At 32.8% G+C, this 21,055-nt stretch overlaps 1 protein-coding gene across 2 annotated transcripts in view; it reads left to right on the top strand.

Annotated features, from left to right (window-relative positions):
- CNOT2 (CCR4-NOT transcription complex subunit 2) overlaps window positions 1-20,887 on the top strand; it is a 112,109-nt gene extending 91,222 nt beyond the window's left edge. For both annotated transcript variants that reach the window (XM_049782753.1, XM_049782754.1), the window contains exons 7-16: window positions 1,959-2,038; window positions 4,622-4,747; window positions 6,770-6,894; window positions 7,794-7,914; window positions 7,996-8,152; window positions 9,994-10,055; window positions 10,143-10,192; window positions 12,068-12,168; window positions 14,145-14,289; window positions 19,727-20,887. In XM_049782753.1, coding sequence (XP_049638710.1) covers window positions 1,959-2,038; window positions 4,622-4,747; window positions 6,770-6,894; window positions 7,794-7,914; window positions 7,996-8,152; window positions 9,994-10,055; window positions 10,143-10,192; window positions 12,068-12,168; window positions 14,145-14,289; window positions 19,727-19,813 — 1,054 coding nt within the window. In that variant the 3' untranslated portion in view covers window positions 19,814-20,887. The remainder of the gene's footprint in view (window positions 1-1,958; window positions 2,039-4,621; window positions 4,748-6,769; window positions 6,895-7,793; window positions 7,915-7,995; window positions 8,153-9,993; window positions 10,056-10,142; window positions 10,193-12,067; window positions 12,169-14,144; window positions 14,290-19,726) is intronic.
- The last annotated feature ends 168 nt before the right edge of the window (window positions 20,888-21,055 follow it).

The raw sequence follows: 21,055 nt of genomic DNA on the forward strand, positions 1-21,055 counted from the left end.
AGGCAAGAGTCCAGATCTATAAGAAAGGGCTCGATATAAATTCTTTGACTCACTATATTTAATGCCTTGATTAGTTTGTGCTTTGGAGACTTAACCATTACAGTCTTCAGTATTTGAGGAGTATCATGTTCTGGATTTAAACCTAAAAAAAATGAGCTATTTATCATTTCTTTTGTTACTGTTCATTGCACACAAGACTATGTAAAAATAATATTGACCATTACCCATTTTGTTGGGAGTTTTAAGCTGTTTGTTTTAAGTTGTCTGTGACTTATGAAAATCTTATGGTTTTCTTTCTTGCAACAATGTTTGCCAATTTTTTTAAACGAGTTTTTTATTTTACTATTAAAAATTTTTATTTTGACCAAAGTGGATTACAAATCACTCACCGTAGTATTTCAGGTACATAGAGACATTGAATCAGGGGCATTCCCACCACCAAATTTTTTAAATGGGGGGATTTTGGGAGAAAAGGACTTTGATCTATTTGCTATCATCAGTCCCATTTGAATTTATTCTAATTAATACTTATAAAATCTGATTCAAATATTATTTGCACATTGTCTGTTTTAATCTTCATCCGTGATTTTAATGTTGCTAAGTTATCCCTTTTGTATTCACTGTTCTTTTTAATGAAACGGCTATTTTTCTAAACTATTATCAAAAATCTCCTTGTTAACTTCCTAACCATATACTACTACGTCTTGGACTTTATCACATCTTTCTGCAATTTTATAGAATTGTTCAATGTATATTTAAAACTTAAGCATATTTCTAATTTTTTTGTCTTTGAAAATTACTTTGCTCATAAATTATCATTGAAATGTACACCTTAATTTTGTTATTGCTATTGATAAAATTTTTCTTTATTACAGATTGTTTTAGCATATATTCAGTATTTGAGAGTGCATATAACATAAGCAGTTCTAACATGCCATTAAACAACTTTTTCTATTAGTTTTCACAGTCTTTCATTAGGTTTTGATTACCTGCATTATCTTATGAAAATATTTTTTAACTATAGTTTGATAGATTTAGACAAAGACAGATTTAGATAAAACTCATCTTCAGAAAGTTCACCCCTGCTTTTATTAAACACCAATGTGCTCTTTCATCAATTTATTTCATATTGAAGATTGGTATTTTTACTGTAGGATTTATATTCATTTTGATATTCTACATTAGTTCTGGCATAAGTTCAGCCTTAATTTTTTGTGTGTGTTTGTTCTCCTGTTGAGGGTTATGCAGAAAAAAGAAGGCATTGTTACCATAATACTAGTATTATGAGTTTAGCTTTCAGACCAATGTTTTTTATTTTCCTTTACTAGTTAAAATCTGAACTATTTAAATGTGGATGTTTCAGAACACTAAATCCAGTTAAAGGAAGGTGCCATTTAATTCAGATCCACTGGAATATTCATTTAGCTTCTATTGTATCCCATTTACCACCAAAGGCAGAGGATACAAAGATGAATAAGACATGAACTCAGTTCCTAGAGAGTTTATATTGTATTTGAAAAAGCTAAGTTTATATAAAAGTATACAAGCACACTGTTTCTGAGACGAAATAATAGCTCACTACCCTGGAATAGTAATTAAAAACAAGCATTCAGGAAAAGTAGTCCTTAGAGTTTATTGTGTACTTTTGAGGCTAGTTTCTTTCGGTATGTCCAGTAAGTTGCCTCTAGCATGTGCACAAAAGGTACCCATAATCTGTTTCCTCAAGACTCGCATATAAATACTTTGGTTTTACAATGAAGCAATTTAAGATATTTTGGTTCTTAGTTGATCGTGGAAGAATTTTTGGAAAGTTTTTCATTAAAAACAAAGATTAAACTTAAAGATACAATTGTTTTTAAACAACTTATATGCGAGATCAAAATATACACTTTGTTTTTTCTTCATCTGAAAGTTAGTATTCTTACTGTATTATCTAAAATTATTTTCTGTGTACCCAGTATGTCTGGATTTGGAATGAACAGGAATCAGGCATTTGGAATGAATAACTCCTTATCAAGTAACATTTTTAATGGAACAGGTAAGCTTATCCTGGAGCTAGCACCCTATTAAAATATACTAAGATTATTGAGATACAAAACAAACATACTGGTCTAAAAATAGAGGAAATTTTTATGTGTTAAGTGGAGAGAATTAAATTTGGTGAGAATTTGAACAGCAATAGGATTTAGCTTGGTATAGAGATACTTAACTTTTTTTTAAACCTGATATGGTAATGATAGTGTTATAAAATCAGGATTACTTTCTTAATACCTACAAAAAGCCTAAACATTTGTTTATATCTCAGAATCGTTTTGCTTTAAGACTGGACTATCTTTTGTTCAGTCTGTGAACTATATTCTAAATCAGATTGAGTGGCATGGCATGTTGACTCTTAAAGATCCCTATTAAAGAGACGGTTACAGTTCTGTGGAGCTCTTAAAATGTTTTCTTACTAGGTTTAATAACAGTAATTTGGGCATTTAGCCCTTACAGATACGGAATTGTTAGATTTTTGTTTGGTTTTGCAGCCTTTTTAGGATTTTTTTCATCAAATGTTTAAAATTAAGAACAATTATGTGAAAACTCAATTTTGATTTTTTTAACAGTGAAGACTTCCCATATTCTATTGGCTTATTTTTTTTTTTAACCAACTGCTTCAGCAAAACAGGAGAATCTGTTGTAGTTTCCAGTTTTACCCTTTTCACCCAGCCTCCAAACCCTTTTCATAGAAAGGAAATAAAGGTTATTATTATGGTCAAAGGACAAAAATGATCGTTATTGTTAAAAGAGAAACGCATATAAAGAACGTAGGTAGTGAAAGAATCAACATTAAAATAGAACATATAGAAGTACTAGAGAAGGTTTAATAATAAAATATGATTTATGTTTGGTAACAGATTGATCTGATGGCACTTTAAAATGACTGAATTTAACATTTGAGTTACTTTTGTGTTAAATGTTTTGATAATATGAAGTATCATTATGTTACTTCTAACAGACCTATTTTTTTTTTTTTCATTATTTCTGAGATCATGCTGTCCTATCACAGTTTAACCTTTTTCCTTTGGCTAAATGGCATATCAAGTAAGGTTATATCTCACGATGCCATCTTAATTCTAAATTATGCTTTTACACTTAAACTTTAGAATCAGATTTTAAAATAATGTTTATTATATAGAAAATTCTTCGCCCAAAAATACTAATTTGGGGTTATTAATGTTAACAGATTATTTTTCTCAAATACCATGGCAATTTAAAATTCTACTATAGAAGCTCTAAAGAGTTTTTTAAATTAATATATATTTAGTTTATATTTAGTTTGTAATTTGATAACTTGAGTTTTTGTCATATGCTGAAACACTTCATTTTTGTTGTCATGTTCAAATAGATTGTAAGTTTTTCATTCAGGATTTATAATTTACCTTTTTAAGCCATCGAACATAAATAAGTTATATTCTTTTTCATACCCCATATGAATTTTAAATTGTCAATACTAATTTAGTAATTTTTTTTTCTAACAAAGTGATTTTGAGAAAGTACTTGAGAGGAAACTCTTCTAAACATGAAATTTGGAGAAAAAAGAAAACTGGGGGGAAAGTTCATGTTTATAATACATTCTATAAAAGATCAGTGCTTGAGCAGTAGTACAGAGACTAATCTGCTTGCTTTGCACTCTGCTAACCCCTGTTCTGTCCCCAGTACTACAGGTAGTTCCTTTGAGCACCTCCATGTGTAAGTTCTGAACTTGGAGCAAGTGCTAAACCCTGAGCACAGCTGGATGTGATCCCAAACCAAAAAATACAAACAGAAAGATTGAGCAAAAGTTAAAGTATAGGCTAAAATTTAGGTAGAAAGTAAAGTTTCCTCAGAAGAAAGAAAATGTGAACAGAATGAAAAACGTGAATAAATTGAGAATGATTAAAATAGGCAAAGTAGAAAAATTGTGTTCTATTTAAAATTTTTAGAAAGCCATTTGGCCTTGAAAATTTTTAAATGACCATAAAGTGATTTATTCAGTATATTATTTATTGAGCGCTTACTGTGTAATAGGTAGCGAACATGTATTTTGAGTTTTGTATTATATTTCCATTCTTCCAACCTACTCACCTACCAGTATTGTATGTAATTGCCCTACTGTTACCTGAAACTGCAATACTCATACAAATAAAAGCATGATTCTGTGTGTCAAATTTACAGAGGGCAGTGTCTTAGGGTTTTCTACTCCTCTTAGCAGTGTCTGGGGTATATCTTATCTCTTTCTAACCATTTGCCAGAGGCCCTCCAAGCATTCTAGATGCAGCCTCTTCTCAGATAGAAGAAAAAGAGAAGTTAGAATCGTCTCCATTTTAAGCTAGCAAGCTGATTCTTTAGATTGCCATCTTTCCAGGGCTTTTATGTGATAGTCTGTATCCTAAGTCTCTAGATCTTGGGAATTTTATTGTGCTGGTTAAATCTTATATTCTGTTCATATGAAATCAATTCATTTGTATTCGTTGAACTTAAATAACACATGGTGCTATTCATTATTAGGAAAATTGTATTACAATACAACCAAAAAACTGTTATGTACACAGCTCAACCAAATTATTAATTATTGTTTTTCTTTCTTACTGTTGCTTAGATGGAAGTGAAAATGTGACAGGATTGGACCTTTCCGATTTTCCAGCATTAGCCGACCGAAACAGAAGGGAAGGAAGTGGTAATCCAACTCCATTAATAAACCCATTGGCTGGAAGAGCTCCTTATGGTAATTAAACTTTTTTATGATGACCAGTGAAAGCCTTCATTGTGTACACATTAACACACAGATATGTATGTGTGTTTTTAGATGGCATTGGTGTAAGTTTCTGAAGGTGCTTTTCCCTCCCAGAATACCATAACAAATGGGAAAACCTGGTTTGTCTAGCAAACTCAAAAGGAAGCCCTTTTTGGTACGCAGGAGTTACTTTTTCTCACCTTAAAGTACCTTTCCTTTTTTTTTTTTTTGGCTGGTGGTTTGCCATTCCTCTTCTTAATTTATCACGCTTTTTGTTTGGAAGTGCCAGACATTGAACCCAGTTGTCATGTACGGCACAGCAGGCATGCATTGTACCTGTGAGCTGCATGTTTTTCTGTCTGAAGGTATGTGTGCATGCGTGGTAAGGGATTGGCTCACACTGACAGTGCACATGTAGTTCCAGGGATGGTGAACTCAATGAACCTAGGTTTCCCGCAATGTAAAGCACGCACTCAACTCTATTGAGCTCAGTCCTAATCAAACATCTTTATAAAGAATACATATTTAGTAATTAACAACTGGCCATACGCTGATATTTTTCTAAGCCAGATTTTAACTTCCACATTACTAAGCTTGCTTGCAAAAATTCCTTGTGTGTGGGAGCTACCTGTTTATTGCAGTATAATTCTTTAATCTTTTATGTCTGTGGACTGCCACCTATCCTGAACACTCATCCATGGAACAGCGATTATAACTAAGGTTTAATAATGTGTGTTTTTCCACCTTTCTGCATTTGCAAACCAGCATCTGTCTGTGAGCCAGTGGTTGAAAATAATAGTATGAGATGACAGTGAACAGCAGCCCTAACCTCTGCATTGTAGGGTTTAGTAGTACTCCCACTCTCTATCAATCAAACCCATTCTAACAAGAACAGTTACATATAGACATGAACACATGTCACCTGGGAAGCAAACAGAAACTTCCCAATGAGAGTCACTGTTTATAAGGCATTTCTAGAGGAAGATTGTTAATCACCACTATGCCTTCACTTGCTGTTGAGTGAAATCTTTGACTATAGGATATAGGTGGAAAGAAGGGGAGCATGAAATAATGAACAATTCTGTGTAACAGCATTGTTTCAGAACAGTGCTGTTTCTTTTCGGGGGAGGATCTGATAGAGACTTACAGTAGATATAATGAACTTAGAGAAACCAGTTCATCACATTTTTTTTAATAACATTTTCCCATTTCAACCAAGAAAGGTTTCTCAACATGAAGACAAATACTATGTGAAGATAGGAAGTTGTTCATGTTCTGAAGCTTCCCAATCAGTCTTTTGCAAAGACCAAAAACTGATCTGCCCTGGCAGTTGAGTACCTGGCTACTTGATTCTCAGTTCAGACTCTAATGTTCTTAACCTTTCCTCATAGGTCCATTTTTTCATCCCTTTAATCATTCCCGTTGCTCTCCTTGGACCATCTCTAGTTTCTCCATATCGTTCTTGAATTGTGGAGCCCCAAAGTGGATATTGTTCTCCAATAAGGGCCTGAGTAATGCCAAGTATAGTGGGAAGATTACTTCCCATTTCTTGCATGTTTTACATCTATTACATGGAGTCCAAGAAAATCTGAAATAATATGGAGTTGTTTTATAATTGATTGCAATTTGATCACTCTGTAAGTCACTTTCAAGTAGAATACTGACCTGTTATTTTAAAACTTATTTGTTCATTTGTATTATCAATTAACTGGTATTTATAATCATTAGTCATTTATTTAAAGAACATTTTAAACAAAAAATTTAATTTCAAATAATATTTCTGTTTATGAATGATATTAGATTAGAATTATAGGATTACATTTAGTTCCCTTGTATCATTTCCTATTTTAAAATATCGATATATAAAAATTTAATTATTAATTGAATACTAATTTTCTGAAATGTACTTTCATAGTGTATAAAGTATAAAGTTAAAGTTAATTTTTTTATAACTTGTGGTTTTCAAAATCATGAATATCAGTGGTAATTCTTTGTATTATTTTTATTACACAGTTGGGATGGTAACAAAACCAGCAAATGAGCAATCCCAGGACTTCTCAATACACAATGAAGATTTTCCAGCATTACCTGGTTCCAGCTATAAAGATCCAACGTCAAGTAATGATGACAGCAAATCTGTAAGTAACTGAAAAATTACGTACATGAGTGTTGTAGTTTTTCTCTTCAGAGTTCTCTTGTAGTAACAATTTTGTACACTGTGTTAAGGACTTACTAAGTACTATTACACATTTGTTTATCTTGAGTATCTGTAATAATCTAACTTCTGAAGAATGTGGAAAACCTTTATAACTTAGAAGATAGCCTATTTTTTTCCTATTTCATATAGGTTTGCAAATTTCTGTTGAACTTCTCAGAGTTAATTTAGACTTTTATTGTAGTCCCTGTCAGCTGGATCCCATGAAGTTTGATATTGTAGCCTTCTAAGGAGCTGTGTTTTTCTTGAGTAAGTTTTCTCCTTGAAGAATCTTTATACACATTTTTAGTCCTGTGTTGATTCAGCCAACTCAGCTTCCTCTTTCTGACTTAACAAATGTATTTATTTCTTCCACATTTCACTGAAGTAGTCTTTTTTTTTTTCTTTTTGTGATGGGAGTTTGAATTATACTAGATAAGGAAGAGTACTGGGTAAGAATCAAATTAAGAATTTTAAAAGTTTTTAAATAATCTTCGAGGTTTTCACAACGATACTTTAAAGTATTGTAAAGTGTGACTTCAAAGATATCCACAGCACAATTTTGAAATATCTAGACAAACTTACTGACAGATTTTCTGATTGAAGATCTGAAAAAATTTTTAATACACTTTTGCCCTTTACACTCAAATGTGAATTAATGCAAGATGTATTTGTGTACCATGGAACAAGTTGTGCAACCAAAAAAATTTATACAGATCTTGAAAAACAGGTAATATTTTGCGACCAGTTTTAAGTATAATAAAGAATAAATAGAAAGATACTAATACTACAGCCTTTTAATGTTAACAAATTTTAATGTAGCACTTAATTTTTTAATCTCAGAATTTGAATACATCTGGCAAGACGACGTCAAGTACTGATGGACCCAAATTTCCTGGAGATAAAAGTTCAACAACACAAAATAATAACCAGCAGAAGAAAGGGATCCAGGTGTTACCTGATGGTGAGACTATAACTATCAAAATATTGCAGAATTCATCGTCTAGTTTTTCTTTAAAGATTAAAACGACTGTGTTCTTTCCAGGCCGGGTGACTAACATTCCTCAAGGGATGGTGACGGACCAATTTGGAATGATTGGCCTATTAACATTTATCAGGGCAGCAGAGACAGACCCAGGAATGGTTCATCTTGCTTTAGGAAGTGACTTAACAACATTAGGCCTCAATCTAAACTCTCCTGAGTAAGTAAATTTTTTTTATTTCCCGTCTTCTTGTAATACTTCCTTTGTAGATTTATACATTCTTAATTCCAAATTACCTAATTATATCACCTCTGCCACTCACTGATGTCATCACTGATTCTTTAGTTATTTCTTCCTTGTTAATAACTAAATACTTTTTCTTATTCCGTCTTCATTTATGAATTGTTCTCCTTACCCCATGTTTTTATTCACTTTATAATCATAATTCTACAGACGAGTCATTTCTTGTTTGTCATCTTTTGCTGTTGTCATTTTGTTTTGGGGGGCCACACCCAGCATGGATCACTCCTAACTCTATGCTCAGAAATTACTCCTGGTGGGCTTAGGGGATCATATGAGGATTGAACCCAGGTCAGTTGCATACCAGACAAACACCCTATCCACTGTGCTGTCGCTGCAAACCTTTGTTTGTCTTCTTGGGTCTTAGGTTGTGTCTTAAATGATTTGCCTTGCCTGTGTGAGGCCCTGGGTTTGATCTCCTATTCTTTAATTAAACCAATTCTCTTTTTAGGAAAGTGCTGCACACACACACACACATATCACACACAAACATACACACACCCATCACCACCATTTAGTTGAAGCTGCTGTGTCAAGGTTATTGTATGACCCCTTTATTGCTAAATTCAGCAGTTTTTTTTTTTAAGAATTTGTCCTGCTTAATCCTGTGAGAGGTGTTCAACAGAATTGACTCAGTTGCTTCTCACTACTTTTGTCTGCTCCCTCTCTGCTTTCCTCATCTTTCTTTCTTCCTCGATTACTCTGTTAGCCAACTAATCATGATTCTTACTTTATATTTATCTTGTATAAAAAACTAAGTTAGCGCTTTGTGAATAAGTAAATCCTCTGCTCAATATTTATTAATAAACAATGGGAGCCTTCATTATTTAATCACATTAAATTTTATTCATTGAGTTTTCATACATTAAAGCCCCAAATACTTACAGACCTACAAAGTCTTACAGATCTTGTCTCTCTTTTCTAACTCATCTTAGCAGCTTCTCCTTGTCCCAGCTACACTAGACTTCAGGCAATCAGTCATCATATCCTTCCACTAGTTGCTTTAACAGATAATTAACATATTTGTTTTAACTTATCCATCAGGTCTGTTTAGATCGCACCTTAATGAGACCTAACCAAACTACCCTATTTACTTATGCAGCCAATCTCCTCTCCTTATCATTTTCTCACTATTTATTTGGTATTTGTTTTTGCCTGCTCCCTCCAATATACTTTCTTTAACTAGCAATGAAGTTTCAGTGTCATTGATTCCTGTCCATTTCACTGATGTATCCTCTATGGGTGTGGAACAGTATACCAGACATATCATAGGCATTGATAATATTTGCTTTTAGTAATTGATTTTTTTTTCTGTTTATATAAATGCGAAAGTAAATTTTCAGTGACATGGCATTTATGAAATAATAATAATAATTGAGTTAAGATAATACATATTTGGGGCTGGAGAGATAGCACAGTGGTAGGGCATTTGCCTTGCACACAGATGATCCAGGCAGACTGTGGTTTGAATCCCAGCATCCCATCTGATCCCCTGTGTCTGCCAGTAGCGATTTCTGAGCACAGAGCCAAGAGTAACCCCTGAGTGCCACCAGGTGTGTCCCAAAAACCAAAAAAAAAAGGAAAGAATACATATTTAGCTTTGTTTCCATCTCCTTCTTTGTCTTAATAAACAAAAGAAAGGACATTAGAGGGAAAGAAGCTTATTTTTTATTTGAAATGATTGCTATTTTTATTTTTTGAAATATGATTAGAAAGCTTTTCAACTTTTTGACTTCAGAGTGTTTTTTTTTCCTATTCAGAAATCTCTACCCCAAATTTGCATCACCTTGGGCATCTTCACCTTGCCGACCTCAAGACATAGGTAGGATCATCTGTTTTCGTTCATTCCTTTGAAAAAAGTATTTGTAACTGAGAACCAGTTAATAAGACTTTTTTTATTTTTATCCAGACTTCCATGTTCCATCTGAATACTTAACGAACATTCACATTAGGGATAAGGTGAGTATAGTTTATTAATAACATTCGACTTAGTCGGCATCAGTGTATTTTTTTCTGGAACTGTTTTTCAACTCTCAAAAGTATATTTTCAAAATATCAGTTGCCTTAAAATTTGCTTTCAGTGTCTATTCAGTTACTTGTAACCATTTCTGTTTATCTTAATGGTTTGGTTATGCCATTTTTATATATTTCTAAAGTAAAACCATGTTAGAACTAGTAACACATTTCTTACAGTTTTTATTAATGAGTATAAGCTGTCTTGGAAATTCTGACAAATTTCCTTCTGATACCTTTGTTCTATGCTCTTAACAATAAATTGGATTTTTCTTTAAAATATCAATGTTTTAATGACACAAATCTAAGGCTTGTGGTCCTGTTTCTGTATTTTTTATATTTTAATTTAAATTGTAGTTATATTTCATTGTAACTTAATATTTTTCTAATCTAAAAATAAGAATGTAAACAGTTTTACTTTGAGACTTTTGTGAAGGGATGAATAATTTAATAAAAGTAGTTATATGCTATGTACATGTATGGTCAGGGAGATAGTTCAGGGGGAGCAGTTCACTCCTTGCTTATCACAGCATGGTCCCCCGACATCCCTGGGTATATCCCTAGAGGACCAGCACTGCATGGATGGCCCTATTCCTGGTCCTTTGTTTGACAGGGCCTGAGCATCTTCTTGAGTCCTGGCATTCAGCCATCTAGCCTTATTGACTAAAACTCAAAACCCACTGGTGGCCCTTGGCATCTCTGAGTATCACCTGGGAGCCCACTTCCAAAAGAAAAAAGGAGAGAGATAGAAATACATATAAATGATAGTATTGTTTCTACACCATTTAATTGTATAATTAAATGGATGTTGATGTTGAGGCAAATAAAGATATTTCAATATTTCTCAGTAAGTCATTTTGGGGGCTGCGAGTGGGAAAAGGGGCCCACAGCTGGTAGTGCTCAGGATCTAGAGCTGTTTTGGTGTTTGGGAGCCAGGCAGAGCTCTGGCACTCAGTAAAAAGTATGAGAAGAGAGAGAGCTAGCTTTTGTGATAATATGATTAACTTTCATCTCCACTATAAAACTCTTTTGCTCTAATTACCTAAATGTTCCATACTTTTTAAATTAGAATTTGATATAGTGATTTAGAGGAATTTATATTCATCTTAGCATCTATCAAAATAGGTATAATATGAAATGAAGAGAAATTAGCATTCAGAAAATAACAGTTAAGTATTGAAATATTAAAAATATTTAGTGCAACAATTTCATAGTCTGTAAGATAGTTATGGCAGCTTTGCAGAGGGAAATGTAAGGCAATTCTCTTTATTCATACATTTAAACAAAATAACTTGTTTTTAATTTTTATAATTAACTGATTTCCTAAAAATACATAACCAACTAATTTGTGAATCACTGTCACATATAGATTCATTTAACATTTCTTACAAATCTTGCTTGTTTTAGATACTCAATAAATCACCTTCATATAGTAGTAGTTAATTTTATGTTCTTAGTATTCACTCTAGGTGTCGTTGCCCACATTTTCTAATCAAAGTATAGAGGCATTAAGTAGCTTGGTTTTAGTAATAGTAAATAATGTGACTAGAATGAATGTAAGTTGCATATTGCGTCTCTTGAGCAGTATGTTCCACTATTATATTTGTTACTTAAAAACCCTTTCAATTTCAAGTGGTCTTCCTTAAGTTTTTTAATTTAGTTCCTATCCTCACTGCCTCTAGTACACAAAAATAATGCAATCACACCAATAGTTACCTGCCACAAGGAATTTTATCTTTTATACTTTTATTTTAGTGTAGCATTTATTAATATTTTCAGTATTTTTTTTACATTTCAAAATAATTTATTTCTCTTTTTCAGCTGGCTGCAATAAAACTTGGCCGATATGGAGAAGATCTTCTCTTCTATCTCTATTATATGAACGGAGGGGACGTATTACAACTTTTAGCTGCAGTAGAGCTGTATGTCCAAAGTCTTTTCAAACACTTTTGTATTATAGGAGATCTGAAAATTAATTTTTAAATAATTGCTGCAGATTTTATACTTGAACATATTTTTCCATTATCTTTATACATTAAAATAAATTTATTTTATTTTAAAATTTTAAAATTTTAAAATTTCCATTATCTTTATACATTAAAATAAATTTAATTTAGGTCTTGAACCCTAAATTACTATACTTTATTATTGTATATGTAAGAAAAGAATTTCAGGCTCAACTCTAGATTTGTATGATAAAATTTATTAGACCTGTGGATTGATTACTCTAATATTTTTTAATATGAGGTCAAGATATGGTTCTTATCTGTGACACATTGTGGAACCACTTGTGTTAACAACAGTGAACTTTCCATTTAGAAAATATATATTAATAATCTATGGAAAAGATACTGTGTTTATTGTATTATTGAAATGTTGCAGTCTGGGGCCGGAGAGATAGCATGAAGGTATGGCATTTGCCTTTCATGCAGAAGGTCATCGGTTTGAATCCCGGCATCCCATATGGTCCCCCGAGCCTGCCAGGAGTGATTTCTGAGCATGGAGCCAGGAATAACCCCTGAGCACTGCCGGGTGTGACCCGAAAAAACCAAAAAAAAAAAAGAAAAGAAAGAAATGTTGCAGTCTACATCTTACCAGAAACCTATTGGTCATTTTTAATAAATTAACATTCGAAACTGGTCCCTTCAATGTTTTTTTTTCTGAGCATTTGTTTTTACTTACTGCTCACAGCATATAAATTTTATCTCATTTACCGTTAGGTCCTTGGTAACGTTTTGTTGCCAGTGGATTAATCTTTGCTAATCATGTTTCCTAAAGAGTAAATTTTCTATCAGAATTTATCATATGATTAGGGCCGGGTAGGTGGCGCCGGAGGTAAGGTGTCTGCCTTGCAAGCGCTAGCCAAGGAAGGACCGAGGTTCGATCCCCTGGCGTCCCATATGGTCCCCCCAAGCCAGGGGCGATTTCTGAGCACATAGCCAGGAGTAACCCCTGAGCGTCAAACGGGTGTGGCCCAAAAACCAAAAAAAAAAAAAAAAAAAGAATTTATCATATGATTTGGAGGTCTTTTTACCTATTTAACTTTTTATAATTATTTCTAATAATATTTTTGTAAATAGCCTTTAGTTTAGATACTTTAAAATGTAAAATTGGTTGTGTTAATAGTAAATTATTTCCCAATTGAAATTTGGTTCCCCCCGCCCTGGTTTTCCCCTCAGTTTTATAAAATAGCACTTGTGACTTGTTTGTTTTAATTCATAATTAAATAAATTCATTCACTCAATCTTATATTCATCACTGGTAATTCTGTTTTATATCTTAGTTCATGCCTAGAAATTACCTTGTATTGATAGGAACCTTTGTTTACTTGGAAATTTATTCTATTAGTAGATTTTTAAAATGATAATTTTAATTGGAGAGATTGTTATCTCTCCAATCTTAAGTGATATAAATTCTCACTGATGATGTGCATGATTGCCAATGGATATTCTTTTGGGATTTTAGAATTCTATGATCAGTGGATTTAAATAAAAATAACAGTGGTGTATTTATTCAGAATTTTCAAAATGGTTTGTCCATTTTCAGTAATTATAATTATGTGAATTTAAGTGAAAGTTATTTTTATTAATATAAATAGTTGGGGATTATGTTTGTATTTATAGGCTTTTCTGTTTTATGAATGTTTAACAAAGGAGTGAAGCTTTGGAACATGGTATATAGTATAAAAGTTTTAATCACATCACAGAAACTTTTTAAATCTTAGTTTTCTTGCATAAAAATTTTCTTAGTGAAGTATGTATATGTTGAATCAGAAATGTGGTTTGAGGCAAATCAAAAAAATTAACTGTATTATCTTCTGAGAAAAATTTTACAAGATACAGATGATGTTTTATACGAGCCACAGGAATTAATTGTCTTTTTCTCTTAATAATTGAAGTTTTAATCGTGATTGGAGATACCACAAAGAAGAACGAGTATGGATTACCAGGGCACCAGGCATGGAACCAACAATGAAAACCAATACTTATGAGAGGGGAACATATTACTTCTTTGACTGTCTTAACTGGAGGAAAGTAGCTAAGGTATATTTTTTTCCATGTGTTGTTATATAAACTTAGTTTTTTAATAAAGAAGTATTTTCTATCATTTGTTTATATGTTCAATATTTTTCTCCCAGTAACATGTCAGATACTTGCTAATTCTTTTGAGTTCAGCATCTTTGTCTTGATTCAAACTTTAGGAGAGTAACCAGAAAGTTCACTAGTGTTAGGAAAATGACTGAATTTAGTAAGAAATTTTGTAAATTTTTACAAGACTTGCTAGTCTTTGAAATAATCTGTGTTTACTCATTTGTAAAATAAAGATATATCCTCTTGCAATTCCAATCATGTAGTCTTACATTTTTATTACTTTATTTTGTGGTTTGTTTTTTGTTTTGGGGGGGATGGACCACACCCAGAGGTTCTCAGGGCTCTGCTCTAAGGAATCACTCCTGGTGAGGATTGGGGGACTATACATGGTGCTGGGCTCAAACCGGGGTCAGTTTCGTGGAAGGCAAATGCCCTACCTGCTGCTGTTCTACCCCCTATTTTTGTTACTTTAAATTAATCATGAAATTTCATCAAAAAATACTATAAAAACTGTCAATTTCGAACACCCAAATAAAAAGCCGGAGTTTTTTGTTTCTAAATGATACTAAAAGGAAATTGAAAACATAATAGTGCTGCTCCTAACTAGTATGCCAAAAAGGTGGGAGAGTGGTTGAGAGTGGAAGAAGCCCTGTAGAAGAAGTGTAGTTGGTTTGGTTTGGGATATCTCCTGATAAACACTTTGTGCAGATTTTCATGTCAGAAGCATCACGTACAAAGTTTTTATCAGTATTAGTGCATATTTCACTTGTGTTCAGTTGTTTATGTATGTGTATATGCGCACACAAACATACTTACTCTCCCTACTAGAGAATATAACCTACATTATTTGATTTCGTGACTCCAGGTTTATCTGAATGCTTTTTCCACGGATGATTCTTTAAAAAGTAAGGTGTTACTTTTGTTTTAAATACAGAAAACATAAAAAATTTCTTGGCAGCTGGACAGGTTTATAGTTGTTGATTTTGGCTTTCTTTGGATCAACTTTAATTAGAGTACGTTTTAAAAACTATAGTATAAATGCTTTCATCCTAAAGTTGACATTGAAAGATTTTATTAAAACACTGAGAAATAGGAAAAACAAAAGCACCAAAACACAATGTGTATGATATTAAATCTTAATTTTTATTATTTTGTGTGATGCTTCTCAGTTATAAATGTTATTACTTTCCAGACCAAGTCCATAGACTGTATTTTAGTTATTTTAACAGTTCTCTTGAATGCACAGAACTTTACTAAAAAGTAGACCCAGGATCTAATCATTTATGAGAAAGTTGCATTGATCACATGCAGTACATGAGATTTTGTGTATTAACTGTTACACATATAGTCTGATAGAAATAATTTGTATCTTGGATTTGATTCCTGTTCCTGTTTGTTTTGCCCTCCCGCAAATTTTCATCGTATCTTCCTATCTTCCTACCTATAAAATTAAGATACTACCTTCTAACTTATCTCGAGATTAAGTAAGATTAAACATATAAACAGTACAGTGCTTGGCATGTGTAAGTTTGATATAATTTGATTTCCTCTTCATTACTATGTTTATTAATAAAGATGCAAAAATGTTAAGTTGTTGGTTTAAGTCCTATGTGTATAAAGGGCTCTGATTCTCAAGCTTTAGCATGCTTCAGAATTATTGGAGATCCTACTAAATTAACAAATCGTGGTACTATATTTTCGTTGTTTCAGATTTATTAGCTTCGCTAATGAGACCTGGGAATTCGGAATTTTGGGAGGGTAGAAATTGTTTTGTTTCTAGATATTGCCCAGCGGTGCTCAGGGATACTGCTGGTTCTGTGCTGAAGCATCATTCCTGGCTGTGCTCAGTAGAGCATATGTCATATGTGGTCCTAGGGATGAAACCCAGGTTGGGTATGTACAAGGCAAGTGCATTCGCCTCTGTACTAGTTCTCTATTCCCTAGGGAATTGGAGGGTTTTTGTTTTGTTTTGTTTTGTTTTGTTTTGTTTTGTTTTAGGGGATGGGGTGAGACAGGGGATATTTTTTGATTGAGATGCCACACAGCAGTGCTTCAGGGCTTACTCCTGATTCTGTACTCAGAAATACTCCAGCTGGGGTTTGGAGAATCGTATTTTGACACGTTTTTTCAATAAAATTGTTTTCATGATGATGAAAACAAGTTGATTTAGTGTTTTTTTTTATCATACCAAACCAATGATATAGATCACAAACAGTCCAACTGTTAGTTGTATTTGTATAATTTTTAAATATTTTCATAGAAAATGGATTAGAAATTTAATTGTATTCGTCATCTATTTCTTAACATTTATCAACATAGATCAGGCTACATAAATCTCACTCTAAAATGCCATTTCATATTCACTTCTAAGCCTTCATCTGTAAAATGTACATAGGTAAAAAGAAAAATTTGTTTTGAATAGTCTGCACTTTCTCATAAGAAACTGTAGTATTAGCTGATATTATGATAGCTTGTTATCTTGGTATTGTTTAATAAAATGAGGGTAGGGAATCCACATCTAGCAGTGCTTAGGTCATTTTTTTGCCTTAGCAATCACTGCCGGGGTGGGGGAGGGGGGTTGGGGGGGAACACAGTTAGTGCTGGGGCTTAAACCCAAGTTGGTTGCATGCAAGGCAATACCTCACTACTTGTCCCATAATTGAAGATATTTTAAACAATTTTAATGTCTTCCTTTTGGATAAAAATAGATTTTATTCTCTATTTGTGAAGTAAAACTAAAATGATATACTGAATTTAGATGTTTGTGTAAAGTTATTATAAAAATTAATGTTTGATGTCATTTTAATGGAATATCTGAATTCTTTTAAAATTTAAGTATTTTGTTCCAAAAACATAAAGAAATGTGTGTTTATTATTTATTCACCAACTTTATTTTTGCTTGTTTGGGGTTTTTTTTGGTTTTTGGGTCACACCCGGCAGTGCTCAGGGGTTACTTTTGGCTCTACGCTCATAAATCGCTCCTGGCAGGCACAGGGGACCATATGAGATGCTAGGATTCCAACCACTGTCCTTCTGTATGCAAGGCAAACGCCTTACCTCCATGCTATATCTCCGGCCCCGGCCTGGTAATATTTAAGCAAGTAATGGTGATATGTAAAACATATATATGTATCTATATATGTAAAAAAAACTTCTTGCCCTACAGCTTATACAAAGATGTTTGTAATAACTTATAGCCATGTAACAAGCTATTAATCAAAGACAGAATAAGGGAATTTGTTTTTATTTACTTTATTATAAACTTGATGGATTTAATAATTGATAAGTATAAATCCAGAAAAAATTTCATAAAATAGAAGACAGATTTAACCAATTTAAATTGTGAGTGTATGACATACATAGTTTTTGAGATTTTCTGTTAGATTAAAATAGTCCCTTCTCACAGTTTAAACTTGTTTTTAATGTATAGTCATAAAATTATGTGACTTGGTACAATTACTATAACTTATGTTCTGATAATACTACAACATAGTTCACCAGTCTATGTAACAACTATAGGATAATTGAACAAAATCTTTATTTAAACTAAGATGTGTGATTTGTCACAATTACAAATAGACTTTTTAACTTGATAACTGTTCATACTTCAGAACCAAAATGCTTATTTTAACAGAATGGTATAGGGGCTGGAGTGATTGCACAGTGGGTTGGACACTTGTTTTACCAACAGCTGACCCAGTCTCATATAGTCTTCCAAGCCTACCAGTTCCTGAGTTCAGATCCAGGAGTAACCCTGAACACTTCAGGGTGTGACATAGAACAAACAGCAGCAACAAAAAGAGTAAAAGTTATTTCCAAAGAAGAGAACATCCAAATTCATATAAAAGCCAAAATATAATTTAAGTGGTAATAAAATAGTTTTAGTTCCTAATTTGAGGCAGGCAGAGCTATACAGTATTGCTAGAGGGAATATGACAATTGCTTTGATAATTTTAATATTTACTAGATCCTAAATGTTATTGCTTACAGATTATCTGCCCTGTAAACTTTTTTTGACTGACATCCTAATAGTTTGTCTTCTCTTAATATACTTGCGGGGTGATTTTTTTAAATCTAATTTCAGGTAGGGATACAATGATATAAATTTATTTTGGACCCTAATTAGAGACATGAACTTCAGTGTCAGATGGGCATAGATCTTAATTTTGCTCCTTACTATATAAATTGTGCATATTCCTTACATTTTAAGTAATGTATCTGAAAATTTCTCATTATGACTTGTTTTACTTTATAATTTTTAAATGTCTGCTTTAAGAAATATCCCTGAAGAAATTGTTGTACCGAACAGGTAAAATATGCTAACCTATGGTGCTAGTGTTACCTTGTTACCTTTCTTTAATACGCATTACATGCTGAATAGCATAGGCGGAAATAGTAGGTGCTAATTGAATTCAGGTAATTTCAAAACATTCTTTGGACATGCAAAGATAGGGTATTTTTATATTTATTTTTAGTTTTTAGTTTTTAATATACAAAGATACAATAAAATCTTTAAGGGAAGAATGACTGGATTGCTTCACCATCTTAAAATCTTACATAAAATATGAAATTCTTGAAGTTATTAAAATACAATATTTTGAAGTTTGATTTATAAGAGTTATAATCTAAATCTTTGTCTAAGCACAAAATCAGCATATTGATTAAAATACACTATTTTGAAGTTTGATTATAAGAGTTATAGTCTAAATCTTTGTCTAAGCACAAAATCAGCATATTGGATTGATTAAATGGATGGCTAAAGATGTGGAATTTCAAATTCATTGTTTTCTTTAAGACATAATAGCATTAAAATAACTTAAATATCAAGTACCATTTTGTATGTTGCAATTATGCTAGGATAACTATAGATGAGGTAAGACAAATGGAAAAAGTTAGATATTTAGACTTTAATTTATTGAAGGATAATTTAAATTCCCTATGATTTTTTTTTTTAATCTTTGGGCCAAGCCTGGTGATACTCAGGGGTTACTCCTGGTAGTGCTTGGGCATCATATGGAATGCTGGCTGTCAAACTTGGGTAGGGTGTGTGCAAGGCCATACCACTGGTCCAGTTTCCTATCATTTCTAATGCTTTTATTAATACAGTCATTGTTATTTTCAGTTTTTCACATTTTTTCAAAGGTCTCCATAGAATTTTGAGTGTCGTAGAATAGACATTTTTTCTTTTTACATGAAAACTTTTATATTCTGTACTTAATTAGAAATAATAGCATTCTCTATTCAAGTTAGACAGCAAAGGTATTGTCTGTTTTTGTATTCATTCTCATGCATAGGTATTTTATTTGTTCTTATAATAAAATATATTTTGACAAGAATCTGAAATCAAGGGGCAAGGAATCCATCTAAACTCTTAAATTTGGTTTTATAGGAGTTCCATCTGGAATATGACAAATTAGAAGAACGGCCTCATCTGCCATCCACCTTCAACTACAACCCTGCTCAGCAAGCCTTCTAAAAAAAAAAGACTTCCCTTTTCTTGGGGTATGGCTGTCTCAGCACAATACTCAACATAACTGCAGAACTGATGTGGCTCAGGCACCCTGGTTTTAATTCCTTGAGGATCTGGCAATTGGCTTACGCAAAGGTCACCATTTGAGGTCCTGCCTTACTAATTATGTGCTGCCCAACAACTAAATTTGTAATTTGTTTTTCTCTAGTTTGAGCAGGGTCTGATTTTTTTTTTTCATTTATTTTCATGTCATTTATTTTTGCCAGCAGACAAGACTCGAGTCTGTAAAGACAAGCAAGTATACTGACAGAAGTTTACCGTTTAGTTTCTAAAATGTAAACAAGGAAACCCCACAAAAGACTCAACAAAATTAGACCACAAAATTTACATTGTTCATTGTAGCACTATTGGTAATAAAATAACAAATGTTTGTGCATTTTTATGTGAAGATCCTTCTCGTATTTCATTTGGAAAGATGAGCAAGGTCTGCTTCCTTCATTTTACTTCTTCTGTTTTTGAAAGGCAGTTTCGCCAAGCTTAATGCAAGAATGAATATCTGACTGTTTAGAAGAAAGATATTGCCACAATCTCTGGTTTTCAGGGTTGTGTTATTACTGAGCTTCATCTTTCCAGAATGAGCAAAACACTGTCCAGTCTTTGTTACGATTTTGTAATAAATGTGTACATTTTTTTTAAATTTTTGGACATCACATGAATAAAGGTATGTATGTACGAATGTGTATATATTATATATATGACATCTATTTTGGAAAATGTTTGCCCTGCTGTACCTCATTTTTAGGAGGTGTGCATGGATGCAATATATGAAAATGGGACATTCTGGAACTGCTGGTCAGGGGACTTTGTCGCCCTGTGCACTAAAGGGCCAGATTTTCAGCAGCCAAGGACATCCATACCCAAGTGAATGTGATGGGACTTTAAAGACGTGAACTGAGACAATTCACTCTGGCTGTTTGAACAGCAGCGTTTCATAGGAAGAGAAAAAAAAAGATCAATCTTGTATTTTCTGACCACATAAAGGCTTCTTCTCTTTGTAATAAAGTAGAAAAGCTCTCCTCATTGCAGTGTTGACTTTGATTTGAATTTGTGAAATTATTTCAATGTGAAACAGAAATCTAGCTTTACAAATATCAGCTGTGTGACTGAACAGTTTAAATAAACGAGCCCCCCCCCCCAAAACTGGCATTTGATGGAACCAGACCATTTCATTTGATTTTAGGTTTAAAA

The sequence above is a fragment of the Suncus etruscus genome, chromosome 11 (genome assembly GCF_024139225.1).
Source record: "Suncus etruscus isolate mSunEtr1 chromosome 11, mSunEtr1.pri.cur, whole genome shotgun sequence".
Taxonomy (NCBI): Eukaryota; Metazoa; Chordata; class Mammalia; order Eulipotyphla; family Soricidae; genus Suncus; species Suncus etruscus.